We start from the raw sequence: 27192 nt of genomic DNA, 5'->3' as shown, positions 1-27192 counted from the left end.
CTCCCCTTTTTGTAACGCACGTCAAAGGAACGTTGTTGCAAAGCGAGGCTCCAGCGCAGGAGGCGGCCATTTGTGCAAGAGATGGTCTGGAGCCATTGGAGAGGGCAGTGATCCGTCTCGAAGCATGCGAAGCGGAGATCGCAGCGAGCGACCATACACTAGCTCAGCTGGCGAAAACCCCGTAGCCGCATGCGGCGCGGTCCTTAATGCATACATCACCCCAGGCAGACACAGCTCCCAGTCAGTTTGTTGTTCAAAACACAATGCTCTCAACACGCGCTTCATGACGGAGTGGAGCTTCTCAACGGAATTCGACTGTGGGTGGCTCACTGAGCTGTGTAACAGCTTTACCCCGCACCTTTCGAGAAAGGCTGTCGTCAAAGCGCTAGTAAACACTGTGCCCTGATCTGACTGGATTTCCGCACGAAAACCAACTTGCGCAAATATGGACAGTAGTGCATTGACTATCTCAACTGAGCCGAGTTCTTTGAGCGGCACTGCTTCAGGGAACTTTGTCGCTGAGCAGATCACAGTCAAAATTTGTCTGTACTCCATGGCTGTTACCGGCAGAGGTCCCACTGTATCAATAACGAGCCGTCTAAAAGGCTCCATAATGATAGGTACCAACTTCAACGGTGCCCTCGATTTGTCCCCTGGTTTGCCCACCCGCTGACAGGTGTCACATGTCATCACAAAGTGGTCTGCGTCCCGAAAACACCCTGGCCAATAGTACTCTTGCAAGAGACGGTCCTTAGTTTTCTTAACTCCTAGGTGTCCGGACCACGAACCCCCATGCGACAAGTGCAACAGATCCTGACGGTAGCACTGAGGCACTATCAGCTGATCGAACTCCACTCCCCTGCGGTCTAGATACTTCCGGTACAGGACCCCACCTCTTTCCACAAAACGAGCATTTTTCTTGGCGATACCTTCCTTGACATTGCAGCGTATGTTTTCTAGGCTGCCATCCTGTTTTTGCTCGGCCATCAAAGCCGACCGGCTGACTTTTGGCAACCTATTAAGTCCGTCTGACGTAGGCGCGATGAGCAAATCTGCAGATAGCTCTTCCAACTTTCCCGTGTCGGGCATTTCCTCTCCAGTATCTGGTGCCTTCAACGCTACAGGCTTAATTTTATTCAGTTTGGACGAGCTCTGAATATCAGCTTGCTGCGCCTCTGACCCTTTCTCATTGTTCGACAACGTCGGCCCCGCAACTACTGCCTTTGCAGCGAGCTCCCAAACTTTCGATCTGGTTAAGGCCTGAACGCTAGCCTCACCAAACAAAAGCCCCTTCTCGCGCAGGAGGTGATCGGACCTGTTCGAAAATAGGTACGGGTACTGGGGGGGCAGCATAGATGACACTGCGGCCTCCGTCTCAAGCGCTCCGAAAGGTCCTTCAATAAGCACTTTTGCTACGGGCAGACACACGCTATGAGCTTCCACGGCTTGCTTGATCCATGAGCACTCGCCCGTGAACATATCGGGTTCTACATAAGACGGGTGAACTACATCCATTGTAGCTGCGGAATCGCAAAGCACTCGGCACTCTTTCCCGTTCACGAGGAGGTCTCGCATGTAAGGCTCGAGAAGCTTCATGTTCTCGTCAGTGCTGCATAATGACAAAAACACGACTTTTGTTTTTGTTTCCGGACACTGCGCCGAAAAGTGACCTGGCTTCTGGCACTTATAACACACGCGCGCTTGCCTCCTCTCGAACCGCTTTCTGCGTTCGGCTTCGGCTGCCACCGTCTCCTTACGTTCGGTCGGACTGCTTTCACTCGCATCCGCACTACGTGTGTGCCCCCTTGCTCTCATGGGCGTGAACTTCGGCCTCTCAAACTTGGAGCCAAATTCACCCTTTTGACCATCCTTAGCTCCGCGAGCCCGACGCGTCACAAACTCCTCGGCTAGCTCGGCGGCTTTAGCCACCGTCCTAACGTCTGGCCTATCCAAGACCCAGTACCGCACGTTCTCAGGTAACCGACTATAAAACTGTTCCAGCCCGAAACACTGCAGAACTTTCTCGTGGTCACCAAACGCTTTCTCTTCTTTGAGCCACTCCTGCATGTTTGACATAAGCCTGTAGGCAAACTCTGTATATGACTCACTTCTGCCTTTCTCATTTTCCCGAAACTTCCGACGGAACGCCTCCGCTGACAGCCTGTACTTTTTTAGCAGACTCGATTTCACTTTGTCAAAATCCTCTGCCTCCTCTCTCTTCAAGCAAGCGACTACGTCAGCTTCCTCGCCGGGTAACAAAGTGAGCAAGCGCTGTGGCCACGTTTCCCGAGAGAACCCCTGCTTCTCGCACGTTCGCTCAAAGTTAACCAGGAACAAACCAATGTCCTCTCCAAGCTTAAACGGCCGCATCAGGTCAGTCATATTGAACAATACTTGTTCTCCTGCACCGTGTGCCTGACTTCCATTACGAGCGCGTTCCATCTCTACCTCGAGACGCTTCATTTCCAAAGCGTGGTCGCGCTCATCTTTCTCTTTTTGCTCTTTAAGTTCGCGCTCATCTTTTTCTTTTTGCTCTTTAAAATCGCGCTCCTGTCCTTTTGCCCTCTCCTCAATGGTCTCAAGGCATTCCGACAGCTCGTCATCCTCATCTTCTAACTCAAGAGTAGCCCTTAGCAGTTCTGGTTTTTGGAGTTTGTCTGAGACATCCAGACCCAACTCTCTTGCAAGCTCCAGCAATTTCGGTTTGCGCAATGACTTCAAATCCATGGCTGCTCTGAATGCTGCTTTCTGTACTGCCTACTATTGTCTTGCCGCAAACTAACCCGACAGCAACGACAACCACAATTACCAGCTCTGATTCTGACACTAACAAAAGCCTGGCAAAACTCAGAAGAAAGTCCCGCACTCACCAAACCTCGCAGCCAAGAATTCAGCGCAGTCGTTCCGCTGCAGGCAACCAGTCATCACACAGGGCTCGTTGCACTGCTCCCGGATGGTCGTTGTGCTGCTCAGCATACAGTCAACCGCATATCTTCGCTGCTGGCCTCCGTTGTCGCGATCTCACCGCTGGCAGACAGTTGTTGCAATCCCACCGCTGCCACCAGTTGTTGCATCTGGGTCGCAAGCCCCAAGGGTAGCGTTGGCCTGGCGGCCTGGGGCACAACTGGAAGCATCCGAAGGTCCTGGCAAAGCATGAGTCGACTGTTAACAGAACAACTTGTTTATTCTAGCATCGCAAAAGAGCGGTCAGGTCGACCGAAGTGGAGAGACGGGAGAGCACGCTACTCGACGGAAGAATTCGGAGCCTCTCTCTTGCCGTCCGGGGGCAGCTGCTTTTATACTCTCGGAGGTGAGGGTAAGAAGGAACGTCTCGGGATGAGGCCACATGACGGCGGGGCACGGACACGCTGAGAGACACGTTGAGACAAGAAGGTGACGCATCCGCCGGGCCGGCGCCGGTCAGACCTCCTCGCTTCACACTTGGGGAGCTCCTCTCCCCGGCTGCCGCGCTTTGACAAGCATGGGCACCAACATGCACACACACCCACATGCACACTTGAAGACACGTGGCATTGAAACATGCCTGGACGCGCTTAGCAGGAGGCGTTACGGCAGCACTGAACTTGCCAAAATGTCCGCCATTTTGAATTAATCCTGCTGCATCCGTGCCGGCTATACCGCACGTCGTAGGCGAAACGTAGCGCTCCCAAGGCTTTCTTTACTTCTTCCGGCGTTACCTGTGGGATTTCGAATACCTCTAGACTTTTTTTCCTTCCATTATCGTCGTGGGTGCCACTGGTACTGTATAAATCTCTATAGAACTCCTCAGCCACTCGAACTATCTCGTCCATATTGGCAATGATATTGCCGGCTTTGTCTCTTAACGCATACATCTGATTCCTGCCAATTCCTAGTTTCTTCTTCACTGTTTTTGGCTTCCTCCGTTCCTGAGAGCATGTTCAATTCTATCCATATTATACTTCCTTATGTGAGCTGTCTCACGCTTGTTGATTAACTTCGAAAGTTCTGCCAGTTCTATTCTAGTTGTAGGGTTTGAGGCTTTCATACATTGGCGTTTCTTGATCAGATCTTTCGTCTCCTGCGATAGTTTACTGGTATCATGCCTAACAGGGTTACGACCAACTTCCATTGCACACTCCTCAATGATGCCCACAAGATTGTCGTTCATTGCTTCAACACTAAGGTCCTCTTCCTGAGTTAAAGCATTCCTTCAGACTGCCTGATTTTTTGGACATTTTCTTGGCCCTTGGGAAGTCCGAAAAATCGGACATCGACTGTACAACTGACCAAGAGGATGCTTCAAATGGTGCAGGCACCGAACGTGCGGTGGAGCGTGGATGAGTACAGAAAGGACTGTCGCATTGAGGAATGATTTGGAAAGGAACTGTGCTGCCTCTTCTTGGAGGGAGCTTGAGCTCAAAAAGCAAAGTGTTGGCTGATGCCGAGATTCAGGTGACCCTCATCCAAACCATAATAAACTCTTTCAAGCAGTGAAACGTAAGACTGAAGCATTGTGCGCGGGCTGAGAATACGTCAGGACTGTTGAGGTTGACTTTCCAGCTGCTGAGAGAATCTCACTTGTGACAAAATTCGGTCCTAATACCAAAGAGCTTTCTATGAGTTGATAGAAATAGCTCATTTAAAACAAAATTTTCTTCTGTATGCATCTCTTTTAATTAGTGTTTGAAAATGTTTGACTCTATTTCCGATTATCTTCAACATATTTTTTGAAGATATTGTCCCTTAGTAGCGACGGTGAAAAAAGCAGCAAAACTGGAATTGGCGAAACTATTGCTTTATTGGACAAACTTCTGCCCTCAAAAGCAGGCTACACTCAAAGAACAACAATAGCGGTGAACATAGTCGGTGATCGTCGAAACTCGGATCAGCGAGTCCAGCGTGTCAGCTTTTATACATGAGCCATCAAAGGTTCCAGAGTAATCGCTGCTGCCTGCATGTCTTCCAGAAAGTTACACACAATTCATGTCGCACATGCAATCAGATTACACAAGCTTTGGCGACAACAGGTAGCAGCAAGAACCGTCGATAACATTAGAGAAACTTAGATAAATGCGGGTGCGTCCCGCGCTGAGTGATATAATTTTTTAGACAGTGAAGAGCGGTCACCCGAAAAAGATATACAATACACGTGTCAGTATCTTATTCGCTGTGCGTTTTACTAACCCCTCCCTTCAGTTTTCTATTTTGAATAAAATAAACACTGCTTTTTACTATTCAAACTCCTTTAAGTCGTTTGTTTATTTTTTAACATGCTTACTAGAGAGTGACAGCATCGGGCGACATGATGTCACCCCACCGTGACACAAAGCAAAGTTCTGTGTATTTCAGGGAATTGCAAAGGCACTGAGGGTAAACCTGGAAAACTTGGGGAACTTGAAAATGTCAACTTGGTAGACATGCTGCATCCCCATCTGAGGCTCTGAATTGCGATACAAAGGGGCTCCTGTGCACTTGTCTCTCCTTCTTTGATCACTTCAGACATGGTCTCAACCCTCTCCCACTGCAGATCAAAACGTCATTTTTCTTCTTGCTTTTATCCTTGCTTGACCACTTCAATGTGGTGATTGGCTGTTTTCAGCATCCCTTCATAAGGAGAGAGCACGTTGCCGCCAGCTCGTTTTCAGCCATCCACGCATTCCACCATGAGTCTCCATGTTTCCCTATTAGAAGCAGCATATCGGAGCTCCATTGTCTCTACCGCGGCAAGTACGGCCAGGTTGGAATGCTTGGAGTGCTGGGACAAGGTTGAAGGCACGAGAAATGCAAGCGTGGGCTGTAAATTCATTGGCGAGTAGTTTTTTGCTGCACCTTGCTAGGTACGTGCAGTGTGTGCGGCAGTGCACCAGGTGACTAAAAAGATGTTAAACCCAAAACATCCTGGATTTACTTGTACACCGACTCATTCTGTGTCCGGCCCCTCCCGAAGGTGTTCACAATGACATTGTGGCTGCCACGGAATTCATGATGCTGATTTCTACAGCTACACTACTCACTTTATCTGTTTTATTCTATTCATTCTTGAAAATATATTTAGCTTATTTGCCACACAAAATCTTGGAACACAACATTCTATGTCATCATCATCATCATCATCTTCATCATGATCAGCCTGCTTTATGTGCACTGCAGAACGAATGCCTCTCCTCGTGATCTCCAATTACCCTGTCCTGCGCCAACCAATTCCAACTAGCACCTGCGAACTTCCTAATTTCATCACTCCATCTAGTCTTATGTCGTCCTCGATTGCATTTCCCTTCTTGGTACCCATTCTGTAACCCTAATGGTCCAACGGTTATCTAACCGGCGCGTTACATGACCTGCCCAGCTCCACTTTTTTCTATTGATGTCAATTAGAATATTGTCTATACCCGTTTGCTCTCTGATCTAAACCGCTCTCTTTCTGTTTCTTAACATTATGCCTAGCAATCTTCATTCCATCGCTCTTTGCACGGTCGTTAACTTGTTCTCAAGCTTTGTCAGTCTCCAAGTCTCTGCCCCATATGTCAGCACTGGTAAAATGCACTGTTTGTACACCTTCCTTTTCAATGATAATGGTAAGCTTCCAGTCAGGAGCTGACAATGTCTGCTGTATGCGATCCAACCCATTTTTATTCTTCTATGAATTTCCTTGTCATGATCAGGGTTCCCTGTGATTAATTGACCTAGGTAAACGTACTCCTTCACAGACTCTAGAGGCCGACTGGCGATCCTTTCTTTGCCTGGCTATTTGTCATTATCCTTGTCTTCTGCATATTAATCATCAATCCCACTCTTACACTCTCTCTGTTAAGGTCCCCAATCATTTGTTGTAACTCGTCTGCATTGTTGCTGAACAGAACAATGTCATCGGCAAACCGAAGGTTGCCGAGATATTCACCATCGATCTTTACTCCTAAGCCTCCCCAGTTTAATAGCTTGAATACTTCTTCCAAGCACGCAGTGAATAGCATTGGAGAGATTGCATCTCCCTGTCTGACCCCTTTCTTTATAGGTATCTTCTTCCTTTTCTTGTGTAGAGTTAAGGTAGCTGTAGAACCTCTGTCGATATTTTCCGAGGTATTAGGTAAGCGTTCTGTACTCCTTGATTACGTAATGCCGCTATGACTGTTGGTATCTCTGCCGAATCAAATGCATTTTCGTAATCTACGAAAGCCATATAGAGAGGCTTAATATACTCTGCAGCTTTCTCGATAACCTGATTAATGACATGAATGGGATCCATTGTAGACTATCCCTTCCTGAAGCCAGCCTGTTCCCTTGGCTGACTAAAGTCCAATGTTGCCCTTATTCTATTAGAGATTATTTTGGTAAATATTTTGTAAAATGCTGGGAGTAAGTTAATGGGCCTGTAATTTTTCAATTCTTTAACGTCTCCCTTTTTGTGGATTAGTATAGTGTTTGCATTCGTCCAGTTTTCTAGGACCCTTGCAGTCGATAGACACTTCATATAGACCGTTTTTTCGTAGGCGCCGCCTATGCGTGGTTTTTTCGTAGGCGCTGCCTATCGTAGTGGTGCCGCCTATGAGCAGCGCCATACTGGCTTGGGTGAAAGCCATAGAGTTTCTCACTATAACACCTAGAGGGAAGTCTGGCGCCACTGTCTATGGTAGTTTCTTAAGGGGGCACCGTGCCGTCATGGGAATGACGGTATATGTGTCTGCGAGGCTCGTGTTGGCTGGTGTTGTATGAGGCTTCGTCTAAAACGTGGATATGGCTACACAGATAACGCATTCTCAAAGTAAAATCTTCCTAAAATGTTTCCATTCACGCATGTTACATCTTTACTCACCTACAATGCATGACCAAGCGAAGAAAAGCAGGGACAGACGACAAACTGTTTCAAAGCGATCGCGAATCTTGTCGTCTGTCCTCCAACTTTAGCGGCCCGCTGATACTTTTTACGTAACATATAATCGTACATGCAATAACAAGTTCTCATAGTTAAACAAAACATGTTTTTGCGTAATAAAAAAAAAAAACAGCTTTTCACGTGTTGTTTTAGTAGAAAATGAATCATTGCGACAGACGGAATGGTGCTTGCCAAGTGCGTCTTCAAGGTGTCCTGTCTCTCCGAGAACGATGCCAATCCGACGTCACAATATACCGGCATTCCCATACATACCACAGCACAGCAGCGCCAGATTTCCCTCTAGGTAATGTAGTGAGAAACTCTATGGTGAAAGCGGTGTTTTGCATGGCAGGTATATGCTCGGCGGTAGATTCTGGCGTTTCTTTTCGCGGTCGTGCGGTCTGTTTAGTATGACGTGTGTCTTCTACGTGGTAAACGGTTATGCGAGACGTGCTGAAGTGGTTTAAGGCGTCGTGGCCGGAATTTCTGCTGGCGTTGAGATGGACGGAACACGCAGCACGATGTGTGCGCGCATATTTGAGCCTACAATGAGCCTCGGAGATCAATTGTGTATTTCTGAATGTTCCAATCACTAATGTGACCTTATTGCAGTATTATCCTCTATTTCTAAGCTGTGGTTTAGGAGCCATGAAACATACGCGACGATCGTAACAGCGTGGGTACCGTTCTGCTACGATAGAAGCTGTGATGTTATACTTTGACAAGCGTTCAAACTGTTTGCTGCAGGTTACATTGCGTGACTACTTGGTTCGATGGATGAGGTTTCTGCCCCTGAATAAAATAATTTTGGCAAGTAATAGCAGCATACCTTACAGTCTGAATTAAGCTTGCCCATTAAAGGGACTGTTTACGAACTGCGCGAACGTCCTAAGCAGTGGTAGGCGCTGGATTACAGATATCTTTGTTCTATATAACCCATGGTCCAAGCATATGGCATCAGCGGTTAAATATTTATAAATGTTGTGCGGCGTGACTATGTGAGGTCATATTGCAGCGTGAGCCCATTTTCTCTTGCTTTTTCGAGAAAGAGGATGATAACCCAATTTTTTTTTCGGTTGTGTTCGTTCCGTTCTCTACGACGCACTCACACGTATTACGGAAATTTTGTCCTCAAAAATAGGCATCGCATTCTTTTTATGCGATTCCTCTCATATATTATAGCTGTATACAGGCCAAAAAGGCAATGCCGAAGTGCACAGCTTACATATGTATCGTACTGGTTCGCCAACCGCAGTGATCGCTGTGTTGAGCCGCGCCATTGGCCTCATGCAGGAAGGCTAGTGTAGACATATGGTAACTCGAAGCCTACTAGACTTGAAATATTTGATAGCGCCTGCCGCTTAGATGTTTCGTGGTTGCCTTAGGTTGGCCGTGCACGATCATGCGCTCTTATGCTTTGTTTTACTCCCTACGCCAAGTGATCAGATAGTGAGCAGGTTATCATTTCATGTTGCTAATACAGAGACACCGGTTTTCTTTGTTGAATTAAAACCGATATAAGCAAAATAGTTCACAACTCACACACACACCGTGGCTGATAACGTGCGTACACCGTGGTTAATAAAGCGCGTCACATTTTTGCGCCCCCAAGAGATATTCGCGCCTACTGTAGTTACCGATGCACCGAAAGGCTTCCCTGATGACCTTATATGAACGGACATGGCTCAAATTTCACTAAGTACCATCTAAAACATCTCGAAGTCGTTCCGCAGCACGCAACAGCAATACCTTCAAGCAGCGCCACGCCGGATTGCCCAAGCCAGAGAGGAGGAAAGGCTCTCTGTGCGCCCTATCCTCCTCGCCCAATGAAAAGGTCTATGAAGAGCCGCCAGTTTTTCAAGCATTATGTGTCCTCCATCTTTGATTAAATCGACTGTTGTTCCATCTTCTCCTGCCACTATTCCTCATTTCGTGTCTTGCAAAGCCCTTCTGACCTCATTACTAGTTATAGGAGGAGCTTCTGTATCCTGTTCATGACTGTTTCTAATTGAAGTATTCCTCTGGGTAACTGTACAGGTCAGTATAGAATTCTTCCACTTCTTTTTACTACATCTTCGAGATTGCTGATGATATTACCCTTCTTATTTTTCAGTACATACATCTTGGTTTGTCCTATGCCAAGTTTCTTTCTCACTGATTTCAAGCTGTGCCCATTTTTTACGGCTTCTTCACTCTTTCTCACTGTCACAGACCGGCGCCAACCATGTTATATATATATTTCGTTAGAGTGTGTTTTTCGGGCATCCCGTTCCGAGTCTACGGGAAGAGGCCGCGAGAGAGGGCGGAGAGGACTGCCCAGGGTCGAGGGGCATCTGGAGACGGTCGGCTTTGTGAGCGGCGCAAGCGGCTGTTCTTCGGCGGCGGCTTCGTTGTCCCCTTCGACGGAGTGGGGGCTTGGCCGCGGTGTAAGATTACAAGAGTGGAGCAGGCAGAGCGCACGTTGAAGAAAGTTGTGCGCCCTGTTTCCACTGTTCGGTTGCTTCCGCTGGTCGGGATCGCGGAGACGGCCGGGCCATAAATCGACTGTGCGCATGCTGTCTTCGGTGGCGCCGAGAGAAAAAACGCCTGTAAATAACCGCTGGGCAGAGCACTTCTTTTCACCAGCGCCTTCCCGCCGCCAGCTCGTTAGCAGTTCGGTGGGAAGGGGGACACAGTCGGTCGGAAGCAGGCAGTGAAGAAGGTTGTGTGGGTCTTTGCGGTGTGCGGGGCCGAATTCCTGACGGCGAGGCGCGCGTTTCATCGCACCGGGCCCGCCGCCTTCGAGCCATCGCCGCAACGACTGCCACACGAGCCGTCCCCGTTCTTCGCTGCGCTACGATATGGTCTGTCCGCCGGCTTGTCCTCTTCTTCTTCTCTGTTAACTCTCAATGACTCGCGTGCCTCTAAACTCCTTTGTTTACTGTTGTTGTAACCCTGCCTGATTGTGTGTTCTGGTCGTGTTTCCAATTTTGTGTGCTTCTCGCCAATTCTGTTCGTACCTAGTTTGAGTTCTTTGTTACCTTATTGTCCGTGATCAGTTTTGTGTATGATTAAATGCTTGTTATCCCCCTTCAACGAGTTGCTTCGTGATTGCCGACGCACCGATACACGGGCGTCTTGCTCGGGCTGACCAACCCTGAATAAATAAATGTTGTACAGGGACCTCTCGCTTGTAGGCCGGGGCGAAGCGTAAAGCGGACCCCCTGTGCTCCGTCGGCTTGCGCCTGGCAGCCGGATCGGCGAGCGACAAGTGAAAGGTTTTTGTGACACTCACGTTATAGTTTCGAATATCACTTATTTCCGCATTGTTGATCAGTTTTGACACTTCCGAGAATTCTTTCTTGTCTCTTGATTGAACACTTTAGTTTTGGTCGTTTCTTTATTAGGATCTTAAAGGTTGTGTGGTACTGCATCTACAGCAGCCTTTCCTGCTGTGTGTGCGTGCACACATAAGGAAACTTTTTTGGATAGGAGCTCTGTATAGGCCCTACAAATGTGCCCCAGCCAAAGTTTTTAGAGCAAACAACATTATTTTGTCATGTCACTTGATGCACTGTGGCTCAGAATAATTTATTTCCAGAATAAACAAACTAATTTTAAATGTACAGTATCTTGTCTTCATTTTCATTTCAGGCTCAGTTTCTTAGTTATGTCATTGGATGGCGGTTTTATCAGGCATTTCCTAATATGTTAAGGTGTTAATTCAGCCTAGTTGGTCTGTCATATTGGGAGTCTCAGTAGCAGTAAAAAGACAAGGACAGACATGTGTATGTATATGGTATACAGACATGTTGTCTGTGTCCCTCTCCTTTTTATTATTATTTATTTATTTATTTACAGATACTGCGGGCCCTTCTCGGGCCCATGCAGGAGTGGATACCAAGAATAAGAATACTAAGAACAAGAAAAGTAAATTTAAACTAATTACTTGACATAATTGCAAAGTATAATACATACAAAAGTGAGAAAAAAAAATATGGCAATACACTGGACATAGATGACAAATGAATACGCGAACAAGGCAATATTATCAACTCAGTGTGTACACCACTTGGACTCGAATTTCAACAAAAGTTGACATTACTAATACATTCAACAAATGATTCCAGCGAAGCGGAGTTCAGTGCCTCCTCAGATAACGTATTCCAATAATAAATTGCACGAGGAAATAAAGAGAACTTGTGAACATTGATGTGGCTGACTGGCTGTCTAATAGTTTTACTGTGGTGCGTTCGCTCTGATCGTTTGAAAGGATCCTGAAGATATCGTTCCCGTGATAGCTTAAAGTTCTCATGATAAAGTTGGTAAATAAATGTTAATCTAGATCCTGCGCTGCTCAAGTTTTTTTAGGTTGGCCCTATTACGTAAGTTGCTGACACTAGAGTGACGGGAGTAAACAGAATAAATAAAACGCAAAGCTAAATTCTGTACTCTTTCGATTTTGTTAATCAAGTGTTGTTGGCAAGGGCTCCAAATAACCGATGCATACTCCAGTTTTGGTCGTATTAGCGCTTTGTATGCATTTAGTTTTACTGCAGGAGGGGTGTTTCGCAGTTTCCTTTTCAAAAACGACAATTTCTGTAGTGCACCCCGACAGACATTTTCAACATGTAGCTCCCAATTGAAATTACTGGTAAGTGTGATGCCTAAATATTTAACTTTGTCAGTTCTTGTGATGGTAACGTTACCTGAAGAGTAAGTAAAGTCAAGGGGCTTCTTTTGTTGCTAAACGTAATGGAAGCTGTTTTAGAGGTGTTTATTCTTAAGCCCCACCTTGCGCACCATGCATCAATGGAGCGTAAAGAATTGTTCAATTTAATTTGGTCATCTCGGTTATTTATGGCTGTGTATACAACACAGTCGTCTGCAAATAGTTTAATCCGGATTGGTGGTTCGACGCAAAGATGAATATCGTTAATGTATACCAAGAAAAGGAGAAGCCCGAGGACCGAGCCCTGCGGAACACCAGAGTACACATTCAAATCTTTGGAGATGCTCCCATTTATGGCAACACACTGCTTTCTATCTCTTAAGTAAGATTCAATCCATGCCACTACTTTCTGTTCAATGCCAATTGCATTTAGTTTTGTTAATAAATCTTTATGAGGAACAACATCAAACGCCTTTGAAAAATCCAAGAAAATAGCGTCCGTTTGGCCTTTTATATTGAGTGTACCAATTAATTCACCAGTTATTTCAGCAAGTTGGGTCACAGTACATAAACCAGATCTAAAGCCATGCTGTTGCGGATAAAGCAAATTATTATTTTCTAAGTAATTAACAATGGCCTTAAAGATAATGTGTTCGAACATTTTACAACAGGTGCTAGTTAAAGAGACTGGCCTGTAGTTGGTAATTTCAAGAGTAGAGCCAGATTTATGCACCGAAATGATTTTTGCCGAGCGCCAATCATCAGGAATTGCTGCAGTGCTTAAAATATAACGAAAATAGGATGTAAATATTTGGCCACCCATACAGCATATCTACTCAAAAAGGTATTGGAGAGTTGGTCAAGACCAGGTCATTTCTTCACATCTAGCCTATGCAAGAGGCCCAGAACACCGTCCTTTGTTATCTGTACCTCGGGCATAGGACAATCATAGCCATATGATGGTAACAGTGCATGCGAAACTGTACGCGTGAACACGGATTGGAAAAATGCATATAATTGTTAGAAATGACAATCGAGTCAACAATACTTTCACCTGAAACTTTTATCTCTGATATACACCGTTTATCCTTTGATAGATGGCGCCAGAACTTCTGGAGTTCTTTGTTCATTAATGACTGCAAAGTGACTGAAAAAAAAACATTCTTTCGCCAACCTTGTTTGCTCCCGCAGATAAAAAAATAAGGCTTGAAAGGTCATTTGTATTACGACGTTTACGTCGACGCTTAATTTTACATTTTAAATGAATCGTTTCTCGCGTGAACCACGGGTATTCCCTATTGGTGCGTTTCTTTTTTAACGGGACATATTCTTGCTCGCAAAAAAAGAAGAGTTTCTCTAAAGTATGACCACATTTTATTAACATCACTGATTTTCTTAAAGTTGGCAAAGCGTGATTTCAAATAGTTTAAAACAGCGATATCGTCGCCGTGTGTGTAATCTCTGACGAAAGTATCTGAAGGCTTAGTGAAAGAACGCCTTCCCACAACCGGACACGACAGAGCAAGCAACTTATGGTCAGATATGCCGTCTTCAACACTAACCGTACAGCCTTGAAGTGAGCTGCTAACAAGTGCTAAATCAAGGAGTGAAGATGATGAATTATTGACCCTGGTATTGTCGGAAACTAGTTGGTGTAAACAAAAGTTGAATGTAGTCGTGAGCAATGCATGAGCACTTTTAGAATCTTTGCCGTCGTGAGAAAAATTAGACCAGTCTATTCCCGGCAGATTAAAGTCTCCCGTTATTATAATGTTCGACCGGGAATTCGTATTATCTGCAAGGTAGTCGTGCAAGGCTTCCACATATTCCAGTGAAGCATTTGGGGGTCGGTACACGCCCCCTAGAAGTATACTTTTGCCCCGGAATTTAAGTTTGCACCATATGCTTTCATGGTTATTAATCCCATCCATTAGTGTGAATGCAATATTATTTTTAATCGCGATAGCTACTCCACCGCCTCGTGACTCTCTGTTTTTACGGATAAGCCTATAAGTAGAAGGTACGGCTTCCGATTCCTGTACATGAGCATGTAACCATGTTTCAGTAATTACTAAGGCATGCGGATGATAACAGGAGATTACATGTGGTGGTGGTGGTGGTGGTGAATTGTAGCAACAGGCGGGTTTAGCCTGGCGAACAAGGCCGGCAATTGCTCCTCTTCGAGGGAACCGGATTTATTTACGATGCTGCGCGCATGGAGCGATACAACTCGGAGAACTTTGCTTGAAGATTGTCTTTTTTTATCGCGACTTCGTGTGGTCACACGGGCAGAAGCAGGGTGATCGGAATCACGCTGCGTCTGCGCATCAGATCGTGTGATTTCCACTCGGCGGTTTCGAAGCTGATCCCAGATATAAACTTTATCATCTATTTTCAATTTATCAAAAACAAGTGAAACCTTTGCTCCATTGGCCTTTTCCACAGTTGCAGAACGCCACAGTCTACTGCACTAGTCACGAATTCTTTTAGAAAAGTCCTCTGATATTGAAATCTGCATTCCTTTTAGCTTATAGCATGATGACATTATTCTAGCTTTCTCAGAAAAATCAAAGAGCCTCAGCATAACTGGTCGGCATTTCCCAGCATGTTTATAACCAACCCTGTGAATGCGCTCAGTTGAATTCACTTCGGTGTCAAGCAACTCCTTAAATATATCTTGTTTGACTCTGTCTTGCAAGGATTTATTATCCTCTTTTGTTTCTTCACTTAATCCATAAATGATCACATTATTTCTTCAACTACGGTTTTCAAGATCATCAACCTTATTCGATAACTCATTCACTAGCTCCCTCGTCCTCTTGTTCAGCGCTGTTTACTGCTCGTAATGTATATGTTGCTCTATGTCTGTCTTTGTCCTTTTAGCACTATTGCAGGTCCCAGTCCTTAATATGTATTACCAAGTAGCTTAATAAGGCTGCCATGTTTGTGCACAGGAGCGACTGAACAAGAGTGAACGACAGCGCTTCCGTGAGGAGGCCGAGATGCTGAAGGGCCTTCAGCACCCCAACATTGTGCGCTTCTTTGACTACTGGGAGGTGAACACAGCGAAGCGCAAGTTCCTGGTGCTTATCACGGAGCTCATGACATCAGGCACACTCAAGACGTACCTGCGCCGCTTCAAGAAGATCAACATGAAAGTTCTCAAGTCGTGGTGCCGCCAAATTCTCAAGGGCCTGCATTTCCTGCATTCGCGGCCGCCACCTATCATCCACCGTGACCTCAAGTGTGACAACATCTTCATCACAGGCACCACAGGCTCGGTCAAGATTGGAGACCTGGGCCTGGCCACCCTCAAGAACCGCTCTTTTGCTAAGAGTGTCATTGGTGAGTCCGATAATCTCTGTTGAGCACATCCACAAAGCGGTTGTGTGCTCATGCCTCTCTGACAGCCTAGCTTGACTTGCCTTAGGCAAGCTTTTACAACTGCAGGGATTTTACTGAATGTACTTTTTTTTTAATGCCTTCCAGGCATGCAAGGGGCCTTCAAACAAAAATGTGTGAACATGATGAAACTATTAGACTATAAGGATCTACAGTCGAAGTACAACTTGACAAGCTCCCTAGGGGCTCCAAGAACGTCCAAAAACTTCGGCAGTCTAAAAAAATTAATGCATGCCTTTTTTTGCCCCCTGGAAGTAAACACAAGCATCCTGTATTTAGGGAGTTCTCTTCTGTTCTTCTCACAGTGAACTGTTCATTTCAATGTATACTGGTTGCCTGGCCATAGAGCCATTGAGGGTAATATGCTAGCAGACTAAATTGCCTCAACCATTGCATTGCAAGCAATTGGGGGCGTGCAAATATTTGAGCTTTTGAATAATTTTCGAATAGCGTTTGCTATTGCTCGACAATTCGGACGCCTTCACGGCCACGAGTCTATGTATAAGAATGTCTAAAATTTCGGACGTGAATATCCGTTGCCGTCCAATTGTCCGGACTTTTTGCCAAGACCGCAGGTCCGAAACGGCATTAATCCTATCCACCACCACCACCATTTTGACTATCTCACCTCCTCTAGCTGGCGCTCTGGCACGCAGATCTTCCGACAGCCATAACCACCACTGCAGCAACACTAGGCCTTGCTGCTTCGATGTTCGCTGCCAAACCTATTTCTGTTTGGTGCTGTGTTTTCCATTGAAGCGGTGACTCCACCTTTGTGATTCTCATCAATGTCCTGGAAAGCACGCCGCGTTGCATTATGCCAGTTCCCGAAAGTCAGTTTTGAAGCATACCAAAAGTGGGAAGGGGCAATTGTTACTGGACACGGTATGTATTCCTTAATTATAAAGGCATGCACCCACCGTCTCCTATCACAGTACGAGCACCGATACGCCTAATAAGTGTGCTGGAAGGCCTTCAGACCTATTTTGAACAGGTGTGTGGCAATTTGATTCCTTGGGAACAGTAAAAGGCATGTATTCGTTTCTTTCGGACAAAAATCAGATGTTTTCATGGCCCCTAGGGAGTCCAAAAAATCTGACAGCGACTGTATAAAGGCCTGTCCATGTTACCGGCACGGCAACTCGCCGCATGCCACAGATGGATGGATGTTATGAGCATCCCCTTTGTCCCCTTGGGAGGTTGCGCCACCATGCTCTTGTTATTTTATTGCCTAATGTCCTACCTATGTTAAAAAAGAAATAAAAAAAAGAAAGCCCACAATGAATTGCCATAACCAAAGTTTCCGAACCCCTATTGTGAACTTTGTTTTTGTACGCCTCCGTGTTTTGCTGTTCCCCTACTGTTCTTCTAACAGTCTTCCAATCGCCTCTTACTAATCTCTATTGCGGATATGTCTACCTTCCCCATGCTCTCGATGAACCTAAGGGCTTCAAAGAGGCCAGTGGTGCCTAAATCGACCGCTGGGCAGATATTCTCATTCGAATAAAACATGCTCCATCGTTTCCCCAGCTTTACCACAGCAAGCACATGCTTCTTCTTCCTTCTTATATCTCGCTTTTATGGGTGTATTTTAAGGCATCCTGATCTCGCTTCGAAAAGTAATGAGCTTCTCTTTGAGTTATCGTAAATTGTTTCTTTCCTGATTTTGTTTTTTCCTTTTGAGTAGTTACTCACGGCAGGTTTCTTTTCCATTGCCGCCACCCATGAGATTATTTCAGCCTCTCTGACTTTCCGCTTGACATTCTTTTTTGCTGTGTTGCCTTCTGTACAGGCCGCATACTTGCTGGTAAGCTTCCTAGTTCTTTTCCTCCACTGTGAATTAGTGTTTCTCCTGTAGGGATACCTCAACACTCTCCCAGCTCATAGTCCATATTCCTCAGTTGTTCTTCATAATCAATTTTACTGCAAACTTCCCTCATGTCAAAACTAGTCCAGCCCATATCGCCCTGCACAACTTCATTTGTAGCCTTCCCGTGAGCGCCCAATGCGAGGCCTTTGGTTCCCATCGAGTCCTGGAACCATTACACCTTTCCACGTACCCCGGCACATTATCAGCACACAGCACATCATCATCGTCTGAGTTAGAGTCGCTGTGTGACGGCGGGTGAACTTGCTCAATTATTTCATCATCGTTCAGTTCAGCACATGACAACATCGCGCCGTCAACATCTGCAAAGTCTTCAAATGTAATGGCAGCAGCAATCAGCACACGGTGCCATTTGACGTGGACTGTTAGTAAGTTCACGAGAAAGACTCCTTAGAGCCAGCAGAGTGCTGTCTGGAATGCAAACTAAACCAACAAGCACTGAATAGCGGAATAGTGTCTGAAAGGTAAACCCAACAAACAGAATGGCGAGAGCAGGTCATGTGCTGGGTCGCTGGAATAGGATGTGGTGATTGCAATGTTGATGCGACCTATAATTTAGGCAAAGCCTCCACGCTTATCATCATTAGCAGCAGCCTATTTTATGCCCACTGCAGGATGAAGGTCTCTCCCTGTGATCTCCAATTAAGCCTCTACTGCACCAACCGATTCCAACTGGCACCTGTAAGTTTCTTAATTTCATCACCCCACCTAGTCTTCTGCTGCCCTCGACTGCGTTTCCCTTCTCTTAGTACCCATTCTGTAACCTATAGGGGTATTACTCAGGCTCGCGCGTGCGCACCTGACCCTTCTCTGGATCGCACAGCGCCGATGGAGCGGCAGTCGCTCGCTAGCACTTTCGCAGCAGCCCTAGCAGTCAGAGCTGTGACCCCTAACCCGCGGTTCACAGTGAGTTGCGACCACGGCGGGTTCAGGCCAGGGGGGACAGGGTGAGTCTCGACCTAAGGTGTTTATTCACCTTAGAGTACAAATAGTCCAACAGACAACAGCCACAACACATACAAATACAACACAAAACAAAACCACAGCGGCGGAGCATTCCGCACGTCTGGTGTGAAACAAACCGCACAATGTGGGAACCACAAAAGAGGCTGATAAGAGTTCAGCTCACCCAAAGTGGATCCGCGCTCGGGCCCTGGGGTGGTGAGTCGCACACAAAGGTCGGGCGCAACAGGGGGACGGCGTGCGGCGGTCTCAACGGCTGAATTGAGATGCGGCCAGTCGCAAGCTCCTCAGCCGAAAGACAACAGTGCATCGGGGGAATAGCGCTTCTCCCCGAGCGGCGGAGAGGGTGTCTCCCCGGTGCCTTGGCTGCGGCGTCGCGGCCAGGCGCGAAGAGCAGCGAGAGCGGCGAAGGTGCCCTCTCCCCGCTACCCTCTGCGAGCGAGCACGTGATTATCGCGTGATAACCGCGTGGCCACTCCAGAGATATCAGGATGCGCGTGCAATCCCCACAAACCCTAATGGTCCACCGGGACAAAGGAATGACAACACAGTAGTGCAAACAATCACAAGGGCATTTATTGCACCTTTCATTCACTAATGCCTACTAGCTGAATTGCTATCCACAATCATTACACTGTTACACTGCTAACCCCGCCATTAGGCGGCGTTAGCAGTGTAACACTCGCGGCGTCTCTAGTAATGCGCTGCAACTGAACTAACCACCGCCGGCACTAAGCTATGCGGAGAAGCCGGATTACAGAGGACGTGAGACGTGTGAGGAAAACAACCTATCAGGGAACGTGTAAGAGTTGCACATCCCCACACACTTCAGATTTTCCAGGCAGCGAAGGTTAGCCTTGTGTAGCATAAGCAACCTAGCTTAATCATATATGGTTATAGGAGGCATGTACTGCTGGCGTGATCATAACTGAATACTTCGAGTCCTGTTGCGTCCCCTAGTTGGGCTCTGTAGTGGCTGGCATGCCTGCCGAATATTGTAGTTTCAGCATGGCTTCCAATTTTGCTGCATTTCCTGATCATTCCGTCAAGAGGGGGTGCACTCAACTTGTTCATACAACAGAAAGAAACATTCCCCATGTACGACATTAGACATAGTGAGCATGAAACAAAGGCTGTTGAAGTGACATCCCCATTTCTAGTGGCCAAATGCTTGACAGATACCACAGGCCTTGGCTATAAAATAACGAAAATGGCAAGCGATGACCTCCTTCTGGAAGTTCATGACAAGCTGCAACATAGCAAACTGACAAGCCTTGTTGAAGACATTCCATTTCTGTAAGTTCGCACAGATCAATGAACACTGCGCGGTGTCATTTCTGAAAACGATTTGCTAAACATCAGTGAAAGTGAACTGCTTGAAAGGTGGCAAGACCAGAAAGTAGTTGATGTGCAAAGAATTAAAATAAGGTGCAATGACAAGGGAATCTCAACCAAGCACTTTATTATCACATTTAGAACCGGCAACCTGCCTAAATCCATCGAGACTGGATACCGTAAGATTCACATATGACCGTCGTGATGGAACATTAGAGGTTTGGGCTCAGGACCACTTACCAAAGGACGCAGGCGACAACCGACAACCTTGACAGTCGAGACGTGTACTTGATGGCATTCTAACACATGCAGTCCTGCAGCTGCTAACTACAATCAGCATCATCATGAGCCTATTTTATGTTCACTGCAAGACGAAGGCCTTTCCCTGCGATCTCCAATTACCCCTGTCCTGCACCAACCGGTTCCAACTAGGGCCTGTGAATTTCTTAATTTCATCACCTCGCCTAGCCTTCTGCCATCCTCGACTGTGTTTCCCTTCTCTTGGTACCTGTTCTGTAACCCTAACGGACCGACGGTTATATACCTAGGCATTACATGACCTGCCCAGCTCCATTTTCTTTCTCTTAAGGGGAGACGCGGGTCGAAAAATCGCGGTTTTCAAAAAAAAAATCACTTTTTTGTTTTAAGCTGCATTGTCATCTTTGATGTATAAACTTTTATTTCTGTAAATATCAAGCCGAAATTCGCACGAGAAGTCACCAAAAAATGCGCCTAAGTGAGCGGCGGTGACTCTATAGTCCACCGAAAGTTTAGAAAATCCGCGCCGTTTGCATCGTTCGCACGCAATCGAGCTTCACCGGCGGCCATTTGCAATCATTGGGGCGTGGAGCGTCAACCCTTTCCTCCAAAGTTCAATGGCTGTCAGTCTCGTATGTTCACGGAGAATAAAAGAAAAACGAGAAAGAAGACGAGACTGTCGCGCATTTTGAATTGCGCGCCATGCAGCGCGGCCCCGCCATTGGACGGCGGTGCTCCTTTTGTGCAGCAAAGCCGAACCACCGCCACAGCGCGTTCTCGCTAGCCGCACAGTTTCCCGTGTCCTCTCCGAGTTTTCTTGAGATGACAAGCCCGAAAAAGTGCAGTTCCGACGTCCGCAAGTATGGAACTCGGCACAAGTACCGAGGGAAACGGCGTAAGACTGTTAAAAAAACGACAGCCGGAAGCGACGCCCGCAACGCTCCGACGTCGGTTAGGCCTATTGCCGACACCGGTCACCGCGACAGTGGTGAAATCGACGTTGCTGTGGATTTCGTGAGTGCATCGCAGAAAAAGATGGAATTCTTCAAGAGCGAATCAAGGTCGGTCGGCGCCCCTGCTGCTAGCACGGTGTTGTGCGAGATCGGCGCATTGACGGCACTGGTGACAGGTTCGGTATGCCCGACTTGCTGTGAACGGAAACTCGCCGTCCGAGAAGCAGCTGAGAAGCGCAAAGGACTTTCGTCGCACCTGGAGCTACGCTGCGAAAATACCGACTGCCCTGAATCTGTGCTTTCATTCACGCACACGTCGAAGCGGATCGTCTCGGCCGGCGCGTGCGGTGACCCCGGGGTGAACACTCGCTACGACAGCGGGAGCTCGCGCGACGGCTTTGCCGTAAATGTGAAGGCTGTTTTGGCAGCGCGTGCTATAGGAGTTGGATATGACCAGCTTTCGCGATTTTGTGCGATCATCGGCCTTCCAAAACCGCTGCATCACAAGACATTCCATGCTATTTCTAAGAAGCTCCATGGTGCTGCAATGGAAGCTGTTAGCCAAAACTTGGAACTGGCGCGAAAAGTCACGAAAGACGCCGTTGGCGGCGGCGATGTGCCAGTCATGTTTGACGGCACTTGGCAAAAAAGGGGCCATAAAAGCCACAACGGAGTGGGCACAGCTGTTTCCCTGGACACAGGTCTTTGCTTGGACTTTGAAGTCCTTTCAAATTACTGTCTTGCTTGCAGTATCCACAAGGACATGGGTGATGATGATGAGGTATGGCAAGCCTTTCATCGTCCTGTATGTGAAAAACACCGAATGTTCATCCCATGCAATGGAACCTGAAGCAGCAGTGCGCATATGGCAGAGGACTTTGTCATACGAGACCCCACTGCGCTTCACAAGCTTCTTGAGTGATGGGGACAGCAAAGCCTTTACTGCCGTCTGTGGGGCTGAGGTGTACGGTGACACTGTCATCGAAAAAGAAGAGTGCACCAACCACGTTGCAAAACGCCTAGGCACTGCTCTGCGAAAAATGACAACGCCACTGCCACGAGGTGAAAAGCTAACGGTCGCAGCCATCCAGAAACTGCAGACATACTACCAAATAGCCATAACAAATAACAAGGGCAGTGTGCGCAGCATGTACACTGCTATATGGGCCTCATATTTTCATTGTTGCTCCAGTGATGGGGCCAGCAGCCACAAATTTTGCCCTGCTGAACCAGATTCCTGGTGCAAACATAGGTGTGCTGAAGCACTGGGGGAGCCTACACCACGCCACACCCCCTTGTTGACAAAAGCTCAGGGCTTGGCAATTATGCCTATATATAAGCGCCTTACTGATGAGAAGCTCCTGGCTCGGTGCCTTCATGGCAAGACGCAAAACGCAGCAGAGTCACTCAACAGCAAGATATGGCTGCTGTGTCCAAAAACAAAATTTGCTTCCCGGACATCTGTGGAGACAGCCACGGCTATTGCCGTGCTGTGGTACAATAAAGGCCATGCGGGCTTTGAAGAAGTCCTACAAGAGATTGGAGTACTTCCCCCAGAAGAGTTGGTCACACATAGCGACCATTCTGATGACATGCGCGTAAAGAAAATGAACTTGAAGCGAACCGCAGAAGCAAGGGCGCACCGTCGTAGCGCAGTGAAAAGGGCTCGCACCGAGGAGACCAACCGTAGGAGCCGGGAAGGGCCAAGCTACAGTGCAGGAGCATTCTAGAAACTTTTGTGTGCTTTCTGTGAAGCTGCTCTTGAGTGTGACAAAGATTAATGCAAAAACAACTGGATTTTGAAGAATAGAAGGTTTTGAAACTTTCAAACCTGTTTTTCTCATTTTCAATTTTTTTGATATTTTCGTGTCTTCCGGGAAGCCTTTTGTACACTTAGAATTGGTGTATACTAATGAAATTTGGCACACATACTCTTGAAGGTATGTAGAATACCGATATCTACTTGAAATTTCAATATCAGTCGTCAGTAATTACAATAGTACGAAGTTATGTCTCAGGGAACTAAAAGAAACAATGGTCAAAGTGTCAAAATTTTTTTCTCCCACTTCCTATAACTGAACACGCTTTTTGACTAGATATCGGTACTCTGTGATTTAGGAAGAGCTAAATAAGCTATAGCACGATACCTTTTGTGAAAGTTTAGTTCATAAAAAAGTGCCCGTAAAGACCCCTATAATTTGCACTTCAGTATAATATAACTCGAGAACTATAGCAGCTACACAAAAACTAATTGCATATTTGAAATCTGCATAAAAAACTCTTCAGTTGGCTGAATTTTGAAGTCTCTGGTACAAATAATAAAAAAAAAGTTGTTTCGAGGAGCCTCTCCCCTTAATGTCAATTAGAATATCGTCTATCCCCATTTGCTCTCTGATCCTTACCATTCTCTTCCTGTCTCTTAACGTTATGCCTAGCATTCTCTGTTCGATCGCTCTTTGCGCACTCCTTAACTTGTTCTCGAGCTTCTTTGTCATTCTCCAAGTTTCCGACCCATATGTTAGTACTGATGGAAGGTACTGATTTTACATCGTTCTTTTCAATGATAATGGTAAGCTTCCAGTCAGGATTGGACGTCTGGCTCCAACCAATTTTTATTCTACCATAATTTTCTTCTCATGATCAGAGTCCTCTGTGAGTAGTTGACCTAGGTAAACATATTCCTTCACAGACTCTAGAGGCTGACTGACCATCCAGAACTCTTGTTCCCTTGCCAAGCTATTGATCATTATCTTTGTCTTCTGCATGTTAATCTTCAGCCCCACTCTATACCCTTGTCAAGCGGGCAAGTTAAGTGCACTTTTGGGGAGTGCACTTCGGGACCTTGAGTGACACTTTAGGCTACGCGGTGCTAAACAGACCAACTAAGAGTGCATTTTTTGAAGATGTAGATTTAAAAGAAAAAACTTCTAAAAAGTGATTGTTTTACGTTGTATTATAAGTAAAGAAACTTACTCTATTTTTTTCTCGACAGAACACGTAAATACTTTTTAATATAAGAGTGTTGCAAGTCAGTGCTGGCCAAGATGAATGCCTAGCCAATCCAGAACAACATGGTGGCATGCGACGAGGCAGCATTTGATCCTGCTAGAACAGAATATGAGCGAGTTCTGTTTAGATTATTTTGTTAAAAGCTGTTCAGCAACTAAAATGAGCTTCTGTATCTTTTTTTTATGCATTATTTTTTGTACCTTAAAGCGCTGGCGGCGAGGCTATGCACTCGGCCAGCAAAATGCGTTCCATGAATGTACTCCCACCGGAGTGCACTCTTCTGTGAGTGCACTCTACTTGCAACGTTTAGGTTTAGGAAAGTGCACTTAAACCGAGTGATACTCTCCGTAAGTGCATTTAACTTGCCTGCTTGACAGGGGTATTGCAATCTCTCTGTTGCTACAATGTTTGTCTTAAAATATGAAGTCTCTCGCCATGCGTTCCTTTATGTGGAGCCTATTGAGGCGTTGAGGCCAATGTCAGTCCTGAAGGGTCGGCTGGCATTTGAACGATGTCACCATGGGCCTCCCCACGGCATCACGGAATGTGCAGTTGCAGCCGCGACTGTGATGACAGCCACAGTAGCCAACGTAGCCATGGTAGCCGCGCAGCTGCTCCAGTGACTGCTCTCGCCTCCGGCAGTAAGCCTGGTTGTTGCAGTGGCCTGGGAAAGACGCCAACTCACCTGGCTCCCCGGATCGGTTGCCCAGGAGTAACACCAGCCCTTGGCATCCGAGAGTGGCGTAGTGGCTGTTCTGGGTTCTCAGGGGGCAAATTGGGGGTGAGCTCCACCACTGGAAAAGCTGGCGCCACCGTTGGCGTGACGTGGCATGAGGGATCACGTGGACACAGCGGCCACATCGGCTGCTTCGGAAGCGCCGAAGCGAGCTGAAAACGAAAGTTTAAAGTCCCAGCTGCACTGCGGTTCTGATTAAGTGGTGAGGCATTACCACCTTGGGTGTCTGCCTGACAACATTTGAAAGTACTATAATAGGTAATGGCTGCCTTAGGAGGCGTAAAGCATGGTAGGCTACTGCTCGGTGCTGCAGTACCGGACGTACGCAATGGAGCCCAGTGTTAGCCTTATTCACACATAGCTGCAGGACAAGGAGCTGCATGAAGCTTGGCTCGCGAAACTTAGAATCGGCAGACAGCCATCAGCTACAGCTCAGGTATGCAGCAAGCACAGAGGCGAGGAAGATTCCTGCTAAGGCCCCGGGACTGCGATGTTCGGTGAGTAGCAGAAAACGCGCACTGAGATGCTCGCCTGCGCCCACTGCCCGGCTAATGTCATGACGGTTTGGTCTATGAACTTGTTGATGCTAGATACTGGCAAGTTCACTGGAACGGAAAGGGGCGGTAAGACGCACATTTAAAAAAGGCATGGCACATGGTGATGTTTGTGTTATGAATTAATGTACTGGATTACACAAAAAAGCAGCGGAAAATCGCACGCTGAGAACACCGATAAACGTACTGTGCGACGCAGATTGAAAAATAATATTGAAACGGCCAAAAATTTAGAAGAAAAAAAAAAACATTGAATCGTCGCGACGGCTCATCACAGTCGCCATAGGCGTTGCAGTCTCTATAACAAAATTATTTTTTAACAGTTCTGATAGCGTCCACGCAACACTGGTTGCTGGTGTACTGTCAAATGCTCACATGCTGCGGCCTAAAGCTCATGGCACGGTGCAAAAGCACGCTCACAGTGAAAGCAAAACATTGTGCGCGGACATTCATGCAGACGCGTAGTCGGTCTCTGCAAACCCATGCGATCGTTGCTTTGAGCCTTCATTCTGTTATGCTCCATTTGGTTATATAGACAGCCCACTATAAGAACATATTTCACGTAGTTTACTCACAGCGTTTGTCTATCTTGCACGCAAAAAGCCGGTTCAGGAGACTCCATCGCGGTGACCGCGTGCTGTGGCATTTACTGTATGTATTCAGTAATGAGATAGCGTCTGTAAACGATACTGTGCTTTTTCAGTTTGCCCACGATTATTATATTGACAGCCAAAACTTCCCTCGTTTTGAGAGTACTTACATAAATGTCCAGGAGGGCTGCTGCGTGGTTTTTTTATTGAGCGTGGTAAGCGAAACCTATAAGTAGCGCGCTGCGTGATCTTTCATACTACGCAAGGGAGGCGCTTCCGACAGATGGCGACTCCATAAGTCCTCGCCCCCAATTCTGTAAGAGTCCACCTAGTGGACTGTCCATTTCCGTCGCTGCTGATTGGATGCAGCTGTACGAGAGAGAAAGAGGCGAGCAGCTCTAGTCATTGAGCGGCCCCAATGAATGGCCGATCCTAATGAGCCAATGAGCTCCCAATCATTGAGCGGCCCTAACCAATGCAGCTTGGTTTGGACGTGAGTCACTAAGCTACTGAGAATGTCCTACTTCTGCAAAGTGTGCCTTAACTGACGATTCCTTTGACATTTGCACTTTCACTACCCACTGTGTCAACTGTGATTGAGACCACCGCACTTACTCGTGATTGGGCCCGTCATGGAAAAAAAAAGGAAATAATAAAGGTCAAGGTCAAACTTGCCATATCTTTTGAAGAAACCCATAGGTTTTTTTCCACCAATCACAATCCGTCCAATAAATCCTACATTGATGTGACGCGCTGGGTGACAGCTTATTCTTCGGCTGCCGTTCGAGTCACATAGTTCAGCCTCCACAAGGTAAGCAGCTCGTGCTGTACTGCCTTCTGCCAAGAAGGACCAGCACATCTCCGGGCACGCCAGACCTAAGGTAACTGCCGGTGCCGATAGGCCCGAAACACATGCAAAATGTGCCCGTTAAGCAGACATCATCCAGCGTCTCAGTAAAGGCGATGGATGCTACCCCCAGCGCCTCAGCGCCTCAGGCGCT

General features: G+C 46.8%; 1 protein-coding gene and 1 pseudogene across 11 annotated transcripts in view; both read left to right on the top strand.

Annotated features, from left to right (window-relative positions):
• Wnk (Wnk kinase) overlaps nucleotides 1–27192 on the top strand; it is a 540152-nt gene that overhangs the window by 66517 nt on the left and 446443 nt on the right. For all 11 annotated transcript variants that reach the window (XM_065456126.1, XM_065456128.1, XM_065456129.1 and 8 more), the window contains exon 3: nucleotides 15458–15848. In XM_065456126.1, the coding sequence (XP_065312198.1) occupies nucleotides 15458–15848 (391 nt within the window). The remainder of the gene's footprint in view (nucleotides 1–15457; nucleotides 15849–27192) is intronic.
• On the top strand, nucleotides 21172–23336 carry LOC135921793 (uncharacterized; annotated as a pseudogene).

Source organism: Dermacentor albipictus, chromosome 6 (genome assembly GCF_038994185.2).
Source record: "Dermacentor albipictus isolate Rhodes 1998 colony chromosome 6, USDA_Dalb.pri_finalv2, whole genome shotgun sequence".
Classification (NCBI taxonomy): Eukaryota; Metazoa; Arthropoda; class Arachnida; order Ixodida; family Ixodidae; genus Dermacentor; species Dermacentor albipictus.
Note: the sequence above shows the minus strand (reverse complement) of the source record. Positions and strands in the feature narration are given on the sequence as shown.